At 29.9% G+C, this 14,297-nt stretch overlaps 2 protein-coding genes across 17 annotated transcripts in view; one reads left to right on the top strand and one right to left on the bottom strand.

The window, feature by feature from the left end:
• Positions 1–20: 20 nt before the first annotated feature.
• Mpc1 (mitochondrial pyruvate carrier) lies at positions 21–2,935 on the bottom strand. Of its 5 annotated transcripts, none has more exons than XM_087413474.1 (4): positions 2,202–2,307; positions 1,530–2,104; positions 885–985; positions 21–307 (listed from the first exon to the last, which is right to left on the bottom strand). In XM_087413474.1, the coding sequence occupies exons 2-4, from the start codon at positions 1,577–1,579 to the stop codon at positions 150–152; spliced, it is 309 nt and encodes a 102-aa protein (XP_087269600.1). In that variant the 5' UTR covers positions 1,580–2,104; positions 2,202–2,307; the 3' UTR covers positions 21–149. The 5 variants fall into 5 exon arrangements, with proteins under 5 accessions (XP_087269600.1, XP_087269602.1, XP_087269601.1 ...); XM_087413476.1 differs by having other exon boundaries at positions 1,530–1,918; positions 2,202–2,299; XM_087413475.1 differs by having other exon boundaries at positions 1,530–1,957; positions 2,202–2,293.
• A 3,292-nt stretch (positions 2,936–6,227) lies between these two features.
• The window catches only part of LOC105144649 (tolloid-like protein 1), a 57,352-nt gene continuing 49,282 nt past the window's right edge, over positions 6,228–14,297 (top strand). For 4 of the 12 annotated variants that reach the window (XR_015547421.1, XR_015547420.1, XR_015547419.1 and 1 more), the window contains exons 1-2: positions 6,228–6,549; positions 14,143–14,265. The gene's annotated coding sequence lies outside the window, so the exon portion shown is untranslated. The remainder of the gene's footprint in view (positions 6,550–14,142; positions 14,266–14,297) is intronic. The other 8 variants (XM_087413442.1, XM_087413441.1, XM_011053672.2 and 5 more) reach the window with 4 other exon arrangements.

The raw sequence follows: 14,297 nt of genomic DNA, 5'->3' as shown, positions 1-14,297 counted from the left end.
AGAAAAGTTGATAACACACATTATTCATCAAGAAACAAGTTTTGTTTATATATTTACATGTTTTACAAATATCTATACATAACATGATCTTTATATATATTAATACAAAGTCCTATTATTTTAAAGTTAATATCATGTATATCTTTCGACTATTGTTCTTTCTTACTAAGATAGTGATGCTTAATAAATCTACAACCTTGCGTAATTTGTGCACCCTCATTGACAAAGTGGCAGGCAAATAAAAGCATGTTGCGTGGTTGCACCTTGATTGCAAATCTCATGAACATTGCTGAATATAAGCATAAGGCTGAAAAAAATCAGCATAAAGTCTTGAAAATTGATACCAGTAAATGCGCAACAATTACGGAAATTCGAAGAGCTATTCACATATCAATTTTTATAAATTCTACAATAATGTAGAACTAGTTATAAAGATTCACATAGTAAATATTTATCTTCTATTCTATAATTGGATACAAGATAATTAAATTAAAAAACGAAAAAAGCAATATTCCATCCAGTGTCATTGACTTGCATTTTTTACTTACTATAATTTTTTTCTTTGAAGTCTTATTCGAAATAAATATTGTTATATAATAAGAACACCGATTGTTAAATATGGTTTTAATTCTAATTTTATTAAATTTTACTTAAATTATCATAAATCTTGTAGCTAGCATAAATACAAAATAAATTTTCTATTAATTTACAAATATTGTAGAGAAATAGAAAACATATTTAAAGGAAAACAGTTTAACTGTATGCTTACTAGAACTTAACAAAGAAAAATTATTAACGCGAATTAGACGAATAGATACGTAAATCGAATCCTTCAAATATCTTGAACAAGATGCAATGCATGTAGTAAAGATAATTGAACTAACCAAAGGTCATTTTACCACTAATGTATTTGGGATCCCTCTGGATATCGGCGATGGCAGCAACCGGTATCGCCCAATTAGCAATGGGTCCCCAAAAGTGCGTGCTAAAAAAATGTTATTATTCATCACATATTTAATGCATACATGCACCGTCACGACCTGTATAAGTATTGATAATTCAAAATGCGCCCGACTTGACGTTCACACAATTCATACTGTTCTATGTTAAAACTTAAATGTGTATGAATTTAATAATTTACATTCACACACACAAGTTACACACAGGAGACATTGGACAGTTTACTAATTATAGTTTTTTATACATTCTGTCCATAGATTTCAAGCAATTTATGGAACTCATGATGAATACAGAAAAAAATCTTTATTATATTAAAATAACAGAGAATGGAACAGTTACTATTCTGTTACTTCTATAGTTGCAATTTGATAATTTTTTTATGACTATAATGATAGTTAACTAAACGTTGAAATTAAGCTAAAATTGGGAAAATCATTTTAAAGTAATCATTTAAAAAGTAATTTACATCATACATATTTATGCATTTATTTTTTGAAAAAAGTAATTTGTAACTAACGAGCATGATATTCTTTACAAGTAACAACTAAAAAATAATGAATTATAAGTACCAAGTTAATTTTTTTAGTGACTTTTCCAAGTCGTTACAAGTAACGATCATTTGAATGACTTTCCAATCGTGATATTACCATTACAGTTAAAAAAAAATTCGTTATTGCTAAATCATTATTGTAATAGAGTAATGAGTAGGGTAACAGCGTTAGAAGTAACTAATTTCCCTGAAAATAACACAGCTAGAATCATTGAGAATAAAATAATCACTTTAACTTTCTGTTTAACATAACAAGTAACAATGAGTTTATAATTTAGATTAGACTTATCTGTTTTAATGTTTTATGTCCATATAATTTTAGTAAGCTCGCCAGTACATTCGTATTATTTTCTTTAAAATATTTCTATACGCTTGCCTATCGGATATTTATAAACCTTTACAAAGATACTTCAATATGATATTAGTATCACATCACTCCTGTAAAATCTAACCTCACAAACATAATAGAGTAATAAGTCTTAAAAAATTGACCAATCATAGTCGATTATTTTTCTCATATTCGACTGTGATTGATCAATTTTTTAAGGCTTAAGGTTTATTACTCTACTATGTTTGCGGGGATAAACAACGATGCTACAAAATTATATTAATACTCCATTATCAAGATAATCTATCTTTAAATTCATGTGTCAACTGAGTAACTTGAATTAGTTGGATGAGAATTATTTACCTATTTTAACGCTCTACGAATCATTCTTTTCATTCTTTTTGTTTATCGAATATTAAACAAGGATAAATGATGCTCGCAAGCGTTGCGGACTTCAAGTCGAACGCATCTTTAAATGACATAACCATCACTTGCCTCATGAAATAATCGCGAGTTTCTTTACTCTTGAGAACTTTCATAAAACGATTCATCTTGAAAGTTTAATATTCGTGTTTTCACAGCGAGAAAGAGAAATTGCTTATATAAAAATTTGATGGGTTTGGACTTTAATTGGAATACGATCTATGGAGTGCACTGTAACGTAATGCACAGTAGTGCACAGGGATCAAAGGACACGAATACGTGGCAAGGAATAGAGAGAAGACGCGCCAAATGCTGGTCTTGGTTAAAAAAAAGTTTAAATAATCAATGTAAAATTAGAGGCAAATATATATAATATAGCATTCGAGGAAACATGAATCGCGCATAATGTTTTTACGCGTTTATGCCTACATGCAGAACAATGATTGATTGAACAAAGTCGAAAGTCATTAGCGATTTCAATCACTTGATTACTTTGACTCGTTAGCTTGGTCATTTTAATTATTTTGGCAATATTGACAGTCAGAGAGAGAATTCCTCAAGTAAAGTTTGAATATCACTTAAACAATTTTTCATTATCTTCCATACTCTGCAGGTATGCTCCAAATGATATTAATTTGACTATTGATAAGATACTCGAGATCAATCAGATTTTATCATGCTAGAGGTTTGTTCTTTTGCTTAAGCGGGGTCATGAGAGCTTTCCAACAAGCGACACACTGGCCTAGTTTCCACCGAGAGTTTAAACTGGATTAAAATGTAAGAACCAATCAACTATACAGTATTCCCCTGTTACAGTCGAACGACAGAGGAATGCTCGATTGTAGTTGATTGGTTCTTACATTCTGATCCAGTTTAAACTCTCGGTGGAAACTAGGCCACTGTGCGACACAGCAATCACTTGTTTAATATTGGCTGATTACGGTGTAAGAATAGGTGATTCCACTCGTTCATTTTTGCTCAGAAAAACTGTGACGAAATTGAGGCAGTTCAGATACGTAACACTAGAGGGCATAATGGTCTGAGACCTAATGGCCTTAGGGTCACTTCCATCAAGCTCTGATTAACTTAAAGGTCCTAGTAATTTTGCAGGATTCCAACTGAAGCTGATGTCGAAGAAAAAAATGTGAACTGAAAAGTTAAACATATTTCACTAATTATAATTAACTGTAATTATAATTAACTGTAATTTTACATATTATATTGAACACAAAAATTATTTTTTATTAGGTTATTAACAAACAGCTACTAGAGAGAAACCTTGCTACATAAACATTAGTATTACAAATCTATATTTATAACTTCTCTCTTTGCATTTTTTTCTCCGACATCAATTTTAGTTGGAATCCTGCAAAGTTACTAGGCCTGTTAAGTTCGGAGCTTGAAAGTGGCCCTAATTTAAATTTCCTATTCAAAATTTTGAATTGAATAGTGTTCACAATGTGTTATTTGTGCACAAAAAGCTAATATTATTTTTAGATTGAAAGACATAGAAATATGTTCCATGCAATTCCTATAAATGAATAAAAATGCAGAATTGAAAAACATTCATTTTAACATTCGTGAATTAATATTTTTTGAAAATCTGAATCCATTTCAATTCATTTTAATCCATTCTCGTTTGCTGGATATGAAAGGGAGGTGTCTACGCACTGAGATAAAGTATGGCAATTGAAGAAGAATTTTGTATTACACACAAAACGGACTGCTGACAATTAGAAACCTATCCAATAGAAATCCTATCCGTTTCTACATTATTCTGTAGTTTTTACCAGGATGAATTCTTTTATAACATGACAACTACTCTTCTTCGTGATATTAAATCCCTTTTTAATTCCTTACTTAAAAATTGGCGAAACAACGAACTTTTTCAACAAATTCTAAATTGATGAGCTCCTTTTCGCAAAAGATATGTTGCATTGTAAGATCCATAGCTGTATTCATTTATCTTCATCAGTGATAACAGCATAAATTATTATTTTGAATTTTGTATTCACAAGAATTATTGTTTCCTTAACTATAAATGATAAATTGTTATCTTTCTTTTTTTCTTTGGATGTTTCATGTTTTTAGATTGTTTTTTTTATTTTGCACAAAACATTAATCACGTGCAACATTAGTTTAATTTTGGTTTTTACAATGATTAATACATTTTCGGAATAGGAGAAAGTTTATTGATGCTTTTCAAGTTCTGCGTGAAGATCTCATTTGAAAAATGAGAAATGAAGAATGATTTGAAAAATCTCATTTGACATCGCTTTTACTGGAATGATGGTATGTGTGTATGCAGGTCATATAACATTTATAAAATCCGAAAAAAGCTTTGACTCAACTATTTTGAAATACAAGGTGCGTCCCAAAATTTTCCGAACTTTTTCAATAGGGATAGGTCGAGTGGCGCCATCCGTGTGTTCGATTGCGCGTTTGAAAGGTACATCCCTAGCTGACTTCCAGTAAAAATTTCATGACATTTGGTTCAGTGGAAACGAAGTTATGGCGTCTCAAGTGTCAGTATGTTGTATACATCGGTACGAGAATGAACTTCGAACAAAGAGCCAATATTAAGTTTTGTTTTAAACTTGGTAAAACATTTACCGAAACCCATAATTTGATGAAACAAGTTTATGGTGATAATTGTGTAGCCCGTGCCAGTGTTTATGAGTGGTATACGCGATTCAAGAACGGTCGTGAGGACATAAATGACGACGCACATATAGGTCGCCCAAAATCGACAATTAACGAAAATTCCATCGAAGTTGTGCGTAATTTCATCAAGCATGAGCCAAAATCTTCAGTGAGATACATGGAAATGGAATTGAACATCCCCAAATCAACGATTTATCGCATTTTGACCGAACATTTGGGCCTACAAAAAGTCTGTGCACGATTTGTTCCACACAAGTTGACTGACGACCAAAAACTGACGACACTTGTCATTGATTTTTTGACTAAAAATCACATTTTAACAATCAACCATTCCCCGTATTCGCCTGATATGGCACCTTGTGACTTCTACCTATTCGGCAAAATGCATTTGTCCATGAAAGGAAAGCGGTATGTGGACGTAGAAGACATCCAAAGGGCTTGTACCACTATTCTGAAGGACGTGCCTTTGAACGACATAAAACACTCATTTGAAATGCTTTTAGATCGTGCCAAACGTTGTATTGAGTCCGACGGGGACTACTTTGAATAAACAATTTGAATTTGAAAAAAAAAGTAAATCGTTGTTGTTTTATTTCAAAAGTTCGGAAAATTTTGGAACGCACCTTGTATTACACTCATAAAATATGGCCAAATTATCATTAATTTGAAGCATATCAATAACATTGCAGTAACGTTACAATGTTGCTGCGCTGTTGCTGAAATGTTTCTAAACGTTTCTTGTTTACTGGGTGCGAGCGACTTTATTACGTAAGAAATTAAAATTTTCTTTGTAATTAGGTTTTTATCATTACCATTGTAATAACATTAAAATGTACTTTTAATTTAATTGTTCTATGAACATTGAAAATAATCGGATAGAGATTAAAACGTATGCTTTTGCTTTATTGTTACTTTGTATCTAATTATTGGTTAATATAATAGTATTAAACACTCAGCTTGGTTCGCAGCCAAGTTATTTTATATAATTTACATTATACTTGCACATAATCGCTTTTTTAGCGCTTTGTAAGCGCTGCTGTGCTACTTGGATATCCTTAGCAGGATTATTGAATAGTTTAAGTGCTTGTAGATATTCTTATATATACGCGCAAAGGATTGAACAACTTCTTTTATTAAGGGCAACGTAAATATATTGAAGTTAATTATTGCTTTGTGGTAGTATATACTATATATAGTTATGAGCGTGCGCAAGATATATCGCTATTATTGCTGCCATTGCCATCGGCCCCATCGCTACTATTGCTGCTGCCGCCGCCGCCGTCGCTGTTGCCGCTGCCGCCGCCACTACCGCCACTCGATGCGTCGTCGTCGCACCACTGAGTATCTCACTTGATATGTTAGGGTCGTGTTTGCCGCTGGAGACTGTGATAACTATCGAATCGCATTATTACGTGCTGTGCACATCTCATCATCCGTCGTTCTCGTAACTAGTAGGCGTGTCGTAGTCGGAAATTGTGACAACCGCGTGAGAGTGCGAATATCGCACAAATATCTTATCTCAAAAGAGAGAAACAGGCAGAAAGAGAAAGAGAGAGAGAGGCTTCGCAACGGGGTGAGTTTCTTTGGCCTGAGAGAGAGGCCTGTTCCAAACGAGATCATGAAAGTAAGTCTAGATCATTTTTGCAATAAATGCGTTAATTCTTAGAGAATATAAAATATGTGGATGAAATCGTCATTTCGTTAATTTTTTTTTTAATAAGACCTCTTCGACCTCTTGAGTTTATTTTTAAATTCTGATACACTACATTTGCGATTTAAAATGTGCAAGAAGATTCGGAATTTCTCCGTTATTCATTATTTAATTATGCTGCAATCTTTTGTAACTTTGTTTCTATTTTTTAGTCTTGATTTATAATCCTGACATATCTAATATTCATTAAATTTAACATTAGATATTTTAGACGCGATAAAATATTGAAAATAATTTTTTAAGATTATGTAAAATTACTTTTTGCTATCTCTGGTCTTATCTTTTTAATTGTTGCGGAATATCACAAAGAAGATATCACAATTTTGATCATATGGTTTACTGACTCGAGTTACAGCGTTAGGTGTGAAAGATTTTTATGAAGAAAGTTCGAAATTAATTCCTGAAATAAGACGAAAATATGCAAATGTTGTGCAAAAGTTTGTTTCTTTTTAAATTAGGAAACAATTTTTTAATAAATGTAATATTTGAAATTTTATACGAGATATTATAAACATTTATGATATAAGCTCAACAAATTGGATAGTTAATTAAGATACGACACATTATAGATCTCGCGACAAATTTGATGCATCAGACAATTCATAGAATCAATTTGCTACATTTCTGTTTTTTAATCGATTATGAATCTTTTTATTCGGCATTTCGTATTTTATTTAGAATTCGGCATTTCTCTTTTATACTTTTTTCTTAATTTTAATTCTTTATCTATGTTTTATAATGATTAATTGTTTGTAGTTAAGAACATTACCACATGTTTTTTTTCTTTACTTTGTTTATTATGTAATTTCTTTTCTTTTTTTGCTTTTAATATATATTTAGATATTAAGATTATATACATTTAACTTTAAAAGGAATATGTTCTACATTCTACTGTAGTTATTAAGGCATAATTTTAATGTTATTATCCATTGTTAAATCTAACACGTATATGCAAGCAAACAAACTGTTACTGTTTTTATATTTTTTAAAAAGACAATATCAAATATTTTTCTATTTTTATTTAGTTTTAATCATTGAGATACATATACATTTATACATATTTTGCAGAATATAGGATAGAAATTTTTATAATAAACATTTTAAAGATTGTTTACAAGGACATTTACAAACTTCATAATAATTAGTAAATTTCTTGCATAAATTAAAGAAAATAAAAATTAATTTGATAATATAGAGAAAATAATAGTTGGAAAATAATAGTTAAAAGGAAATAGATTTTTCGGCATAACTCAAATATCTTTATTAGATAGTTAAGAAACAATTCACTAATATTATTATTTGTTGGTAAGAAAAATCCTACTTGGAATTATTATGAACATTATGTGACATTGAAACAGTATTATTTCATCTAACAAAGCATATTAAAACGAACAATAACTGCAACGAACAATAACTATAAGATTACAGACAACCAACATGTTATTTTAATATTATATCGTATATAATTTTAATTTTAACGACTTACTTTTTATTTGACGCAAGGACATGTGAATGTTGCGTAATAATTAAGTAAGTTAGAAGTATTCATGGATATTTATTGGACATGGATATTCGTGTTATTTAACTAAATATTTTGTTGAATACTTGTAGGTTGTTCAATTTATTAAAGAAAGCCAGCATTTACGTTGGAGTTGCCGCTATTGACCATCTCGCTATCCTTTTCCGAGCGTATGGGCGCGGTTCTGATCTCCTATAATATTCTGTTCTACTTTCTAGTGTCTCCGTGCTATTCTACATGCACTTCATGTTGATTGTTCCCGTTTATTAAGACAATAAAAATATCAATGAGAATCCTAAATAAATATCAGTAAATCTATCATTTGTCAATTTGAAATTAACGAAATATGAGACTTGCGAACTGACACTTTCTAAATAAGATATTTGAGAATTATTTGAACTTTTAAAGAATAATACAGATTAATAAATAATTAAATGAATGCTTTATAATCAAGTCAAAATATCAAATAAAATGTATAAAAACCGAATAAAATATTACAGAATATTTATTCTGATTGAAGCAAAGGAGACTTCACAAGTAATCAATGATAATAATATAGAATTAGCTAGCTTTAATTCGAATGTATTATAAAAACTAAAAACAAAGGATATATATTTATTGAGTATATTATATTATCAGTAGAAGCTTACCGATCGAAGTTGGTCTTTAATGTTTAGATAATTGATAATTCAATGTAAATTATATATCTATACACTATATATGCATACCATATTTGTAATCATTCGAACTGCGCACCGAATTGGTTTTCCGAACTTATAAACGCAATTAAACTACTGTAATAATATCACGAATTACATTAAATTGACAAGCAATTCTTAATATTATAATTCGATGCTCAATCAAGCTTATAAAGATGTTATAATCCCCTTCTAAAAGAAGTTGAACCCAGATCTCTTGTATTATTACAGTAGTTTAATTGCGTTTATAAGTCCGGAAAACCAATTCAGTGCATAGTTCGAATGACTACAAATATGGTATATATATATATATATATTATTATAATTAATTCGTAGCGTTTTACAAGTGATGGGAAGTACTTTCATTAATGTATTTTTTAATGCTCATGTGAAATAAATAACATCCTTTCATTAAAAACGCTACGAATTAATTCCAACACCTAATATATATATATATATATATATATATATGCATTACACTGACAAGGAAAAAAGGAAATATACTTTCTTTAATCGTTCTCTCAGCTCAAAAGTTTCCATTTCATGCTAAAAGAACCATAAAGTTTTATAAAAAAAAAAAAATTAAGATTTAGAGGTAAGTAAACGTTAGTAAACGATTCTTAAATCGAAGCTTTGATTGTTCTTAATACATATTTGATTTGATGCAAAAATGGCTTAAACTGGATTTTAAATGTGGTTACTGTATGTTTTTTTGATTGCTGAACATGATGCAATAATTCATTTAGCGATATACGCCTTAAGAAATATAATCCAATTAATGTGAAAAAATGACCAAATTTCGAATTCAAAATCGATTTTAGCAAGGTTCCAAGTGTTCAAATGAATCGTTACTCCCTTCAAATTAAATCTGTTCACTCAGAACAAGATCCATTTGCAATTTTCCCGAGGCCTCCTACAGAGCTTTTAAAAATTGCATATTATAAAACTGGAATATAAAACGTTTTTAAGAATAGAAAATTTTTTTTTACAAGTTCTAAAGTATATTGCTTTGTGGTTTTGACATCCTCAAATGCCTTAATTTAATAATAAAAAATTCTTTATTACACAATGAAATGAGTACATAATACAAAAAAACATAATTTAATTAATTCAAATAAACTACATATTATATAGTATATTTTTTTTATTGTTTATTTTATTTCCTAATAAAGAGTTTTTTTCGTCAAATTGATTTGAGGATATCAAAATCACAAGCAATATACATACTTTAGAACTTTTTTAAGAATAAAAAAAAATTTTTCTATCCTTAAAAATGTTTTATAATCCAGTTAAATGCAACTTTAAAAAGCCCTATAGGAAGTCCCGGAAAAGTTCCAACTGGATCTTGTTCTGGGTGAACAGACTTACAATTTGAGGGGACGACCCATTTAAATGTTAATTAGAATCTTGCTAAAATCGACCCTGAACTCGAAATTTGATTATTTTTTTTATATTAATCAGACTATATTTCTTGAGATGTATATCATAGGATTAGCACCAAGGTGTTACCAAGGTGTTTTAACCGACGACTAAAACTTCTTGAATGTTGTTCAGGATCATGACTTGGATAACATTTGTTAAGATCGAGGTCATTGGAGATTATTCCTTTTATTTTCATTTTTACACTAAATATTCATTTTTACATAAAAATGAAAATAAGAGAAATAATCTCCAATAACCGTGATCACAAATGTTATTCAGGGCATAATCCTGAGCAACATTCAAGAGATTTTAGTCGGTCGGATACCTTGGGTAATACTAATGCCAGCGGTGTTGGCGAACTTGCAAGCTTCGAAAAGTACTTAATGAAAATAAACTTAATTATAGTGTTTTGGAAAGCTCTCAAGATGATCTATAAGAATGTGCAATAAATAGAGGATTCTATTTAAGAAATTGAAGGTAACCTTCACACGTGACCTTCAAGCAACTATTCAAGGTCAAACTAATGATAATATCTTATGTCCCCTTCAAAGCCATGTAACTTTTATTTTAAAACATTTTTTTCTAAGATTAAAAATAAAAGTTATTTGGAGTGGGACATAAAAATGAGATACCCTGTATAGTATATGTATAATTCACATGAAATTATTTAAGCATTAAAAATCTAACTTCGACCGATCGAGGTAAAGGTTCTAGTTTATCGATTGTGTTCTCACATGTACGGTCTAAAATAAGATAATTATTGTTTATCAGTATTTTGTTGAATTTCACTAATTACCGTAATTATTGTATGTATTATCGGTTATCTGTCTATAAATTTTTCTAAACTATTTATGTACAAAATATTAAATCAATCCTTATATATGATAGTGTTATTAAAATATCAGAGACGTATTTTTCAAATTTTATATTCAAATATACATAGGATTAGGAACGTACTTCATAAAAAAATTACGTCACTGTTACTTGGCTAATAAATTCGGCTAATATATCCAGGCATATGATCTTTCCTCCGATCATATTGTGATATTTAGGAACATATATCAGGCCAATTATGCGCGATATTTTGTGCATAAGCGTATATGCTTTTTGCGCGAAGCGAGATCCATCCTACTTCCCTCCTGTTAAGGGGTGTCCAATTTTCGCAAATTGAGGTTCACCCCATCTCCTTCCCTCTGCCTAGGGACAACCTTTTCATGCAAAACGATCAAGGTCTACATCATATCTCTCTACCTAGAAAATCAGATATCCTTAGATAAAGAGTGAGGAAGTGAGATGGACTCATGGTGGATAACATGATGTGCCCAATTTGCATCTCTCTTTAATTCTCTGTCCTCTCGTTTGTTCGGTGACCGTTCAGATCCCAGTTTAGCCAACTTTAGTTGTTGTCTTCGTCGCACGCACATTCAGATTCGGCCTCTTTTTATCATGTACTACCAGTTTGTTCGTGTCACATGTTCCTACTCAATTTAACGCGCTCGTTGGAGTGAGTAGGAGTTGTAATAGGAATTGAAACACATTTCAGAAATATATACACAAAATATTTATTATTATTATTATTTTTAGAATTTTTCATAAATATGAATTCTGAAATATTGTGTAAGATTCGTATAAAAAAATTTGAAATATTTTCTAAAGTTATAAAATCATACAGAAATTCTAAAACTTCAAGATTTTTTTATGTAAATTCTAAAATATTGTAAGATAATATCATATAAAAGAATCAGATTTTTTAAGAAGTTATAAAATTATACTGAAATTGTAAAAATTCTGAAATTTACATAAAAATTTTGAAAAATTATTTGAAAGATTTGGAAAAAATTTCCATTAGCAACAAAAATTATTCACAAATAGTTGAAACACTGTGTGGAGAGAGCATCTGGATATTCCGTGAGATCAAAGGTTTGTCGTAATCGTTGGCATATTATAACTCTAATGCACGTCAATTAGAGATATAAATATATACGGTCAGACTTTGTAAAATTGAAATGGGAAGATTTTCACTCGGCTTCTCAAAATCTTCTGATCATTTCTATTTTTAATTGTTTATTGCGTTTTCAAATTATTCTCCAAAGAATTTGTAATTTTTTGTATACATTTGAAGATGGCTCAATCTTATAGCCGAGACTGTTATGTGAATTCTTGCTATTTTTGTAATATGAAGATTTATAAAGTTTAAAATAATTGGTCTTTTCTCCAATACATGTAATTTCTATTTTTAATTTTATAATTTTTGACTCTTATTGCTCTGTCGATATATTAACTCTGTTATTACTATAAGAGTCCTTTACTTTATTATTATCTTGAATGTTGTTCAGGATCATGTCCTGGATAACATTTATCAAAATCAAAACCATTGGCGATTATTCCTCTTATTTTCATTTTTATACTAAAAATTTATTTTTACGTAAAAATGAAAATAAGACAACCTTCAATGATCTTGATCTTGACAAATGTTATCCTAGTCATAATCCTGAACAACATTCAAGAGGTTTTAGCCGTCGGTTGGACCGACGCACCTTGGGTAATGCCGGCAGTACTGTAACTTTCAAACATCATAATTCAAAAAGTACTTAATGAAAAAATATTTTCTTAGCATTTTGGAAAGCTCTTAACATCAGCTATTAAATTCTGGAAACAAAAATAGGATGTTCTATTAAAAAAAAGTCGATATTTTACCTTGACTTGACCTTGGAAACGCTACTCAAGGTGAAACTGATAAGATCAGTAAATAGATCTTTTTGAACTTAACAACTTTTGTGTGAACAATTTTTCTCAATAATATTATGTTTCTGAGATAAAAATTTTTTAACAGTTTATTTTGAACATCCGATACACAAGGTGTCCCGAAATTTTTTGCTAAGCGCTCTTGTGTAGATAGAGCGGATTAAACTGAATCGAAAAGTCCTCTACTATTTTGCAATTTTTGCAATAGTTAACAAGATATTAATAATAATTGTCGAACTAACTAAAAATACTAAAAATTACCGAACATTGGTCTCTATATCTTTTTTTTTCAAATATTATCAACTTTACAGAAAAATTGCAAGAGACAAAAAAATGTTTATTTTCTTTTCATAGAGCTCTAAGAATTTTTCAGAATTTTTTAACAACTTTTTAGTACTGCATTTTCTTATTGGCAACTATTATTACCAACATGAAAGAATACGGTATTAAAAAATTCTAAAAAAATTCTGAAAAAAATCTCAGAACTTTATGAGAAGAAAATAAACAATTTTTGTCTTTCGCTGTTTTGTCTTTTTCTGTAAAGAATAAATGTTTTAATAATATTTGAATAAAAAATGATTGAAAACCAATATTCAGCAATTTTTAGTTATAATTAATATTTTGTTAACTATTGCGAAAATTGCAAAATGGTAGTGGACTTTTCAATTCAATTTAATCAGCTCTATCTACACAAGAGCGCTTGGCGAAAAATTTTGGGACAACCTGTATAGGGATATATTTTATATATTGTGATGTCCATGTATATACAATTATATATAAAATATTTTTTCCTGGGTGAATGAACAAATAAATAAATAAATAAATAAATAAACAACTTATACTAACGTATAGCTTGGCGGAATCCTCCTCAGCATCTACGGAATCATTCTATTTTTCCTAAGAAACAATAGAAATCTAAGGAATAATTGAATAATTCCAATATAGGAATTTATTTCGAATAATTTCATAATACGCACTCTAATAAATGCTTGAAATCACATTTGACACTTGCTTGACAATTGATGTTGCACCACACTTTGAAACGAAGAGAGAAAAGGACATATAGCGGGATCTGACGAAGATGCATAATCAGTCGTAGCAAAAACATTTATTTTTTTGCAGTTGGCAGGCCTGGGTTTTGAACAGTATTCCGACTCGCAAAAGGGCGTGGTTTACTCAAACTGATCACATCATGTTAATTCCTTCCACCATGGGTGGACCTCGCTTCGTATGGAAAATCGTAAGGTAAATGTTCCAACTAGTGTCGAAGTTATCTT

This window comes from Acromyrmex echinatior, chromosome 14, assembly GCF_024713525.1.
Source record: "Acromyrmex echinatior isolate Ae372 chromosome 14, ASM2471352v2, whole genome shotgun sequence".
Classification (NCBI taxonomy): Eukaryota; Metazoa; Arthropoda; class Insecta; order Hymenoptera; family Formicidae; genus Acromyrmex; species Acromyrmex echinatior.
Note: the sequence above shows the minus strand (reverse complement) of the source record. Positions and strands in the feature narration are given on the sequence as shown.

Coding starts and splice junctions, on each gene's coding strand:
- Mpc1 (XM_011053669.2), bottom strand. CDS start 2,389: ATGAATCGTTTTATGAAAGTTCTCAAGAGTAAAGAAACTCGCGATTAT. Junction 986..2,333: donor ACTCGCGATTATTTCATGAG/GCAAGTGATGGT, acceptor ACATTTTTTTAG/CACGCACTTTTGGGGACCCA. Junction 308..884: donor TAGTGGTAAAATGACCTTTG/GTTAGTTCAATT, acceptor GATTTTTTTCAG/CCTTATGCTTATATTCAGCA.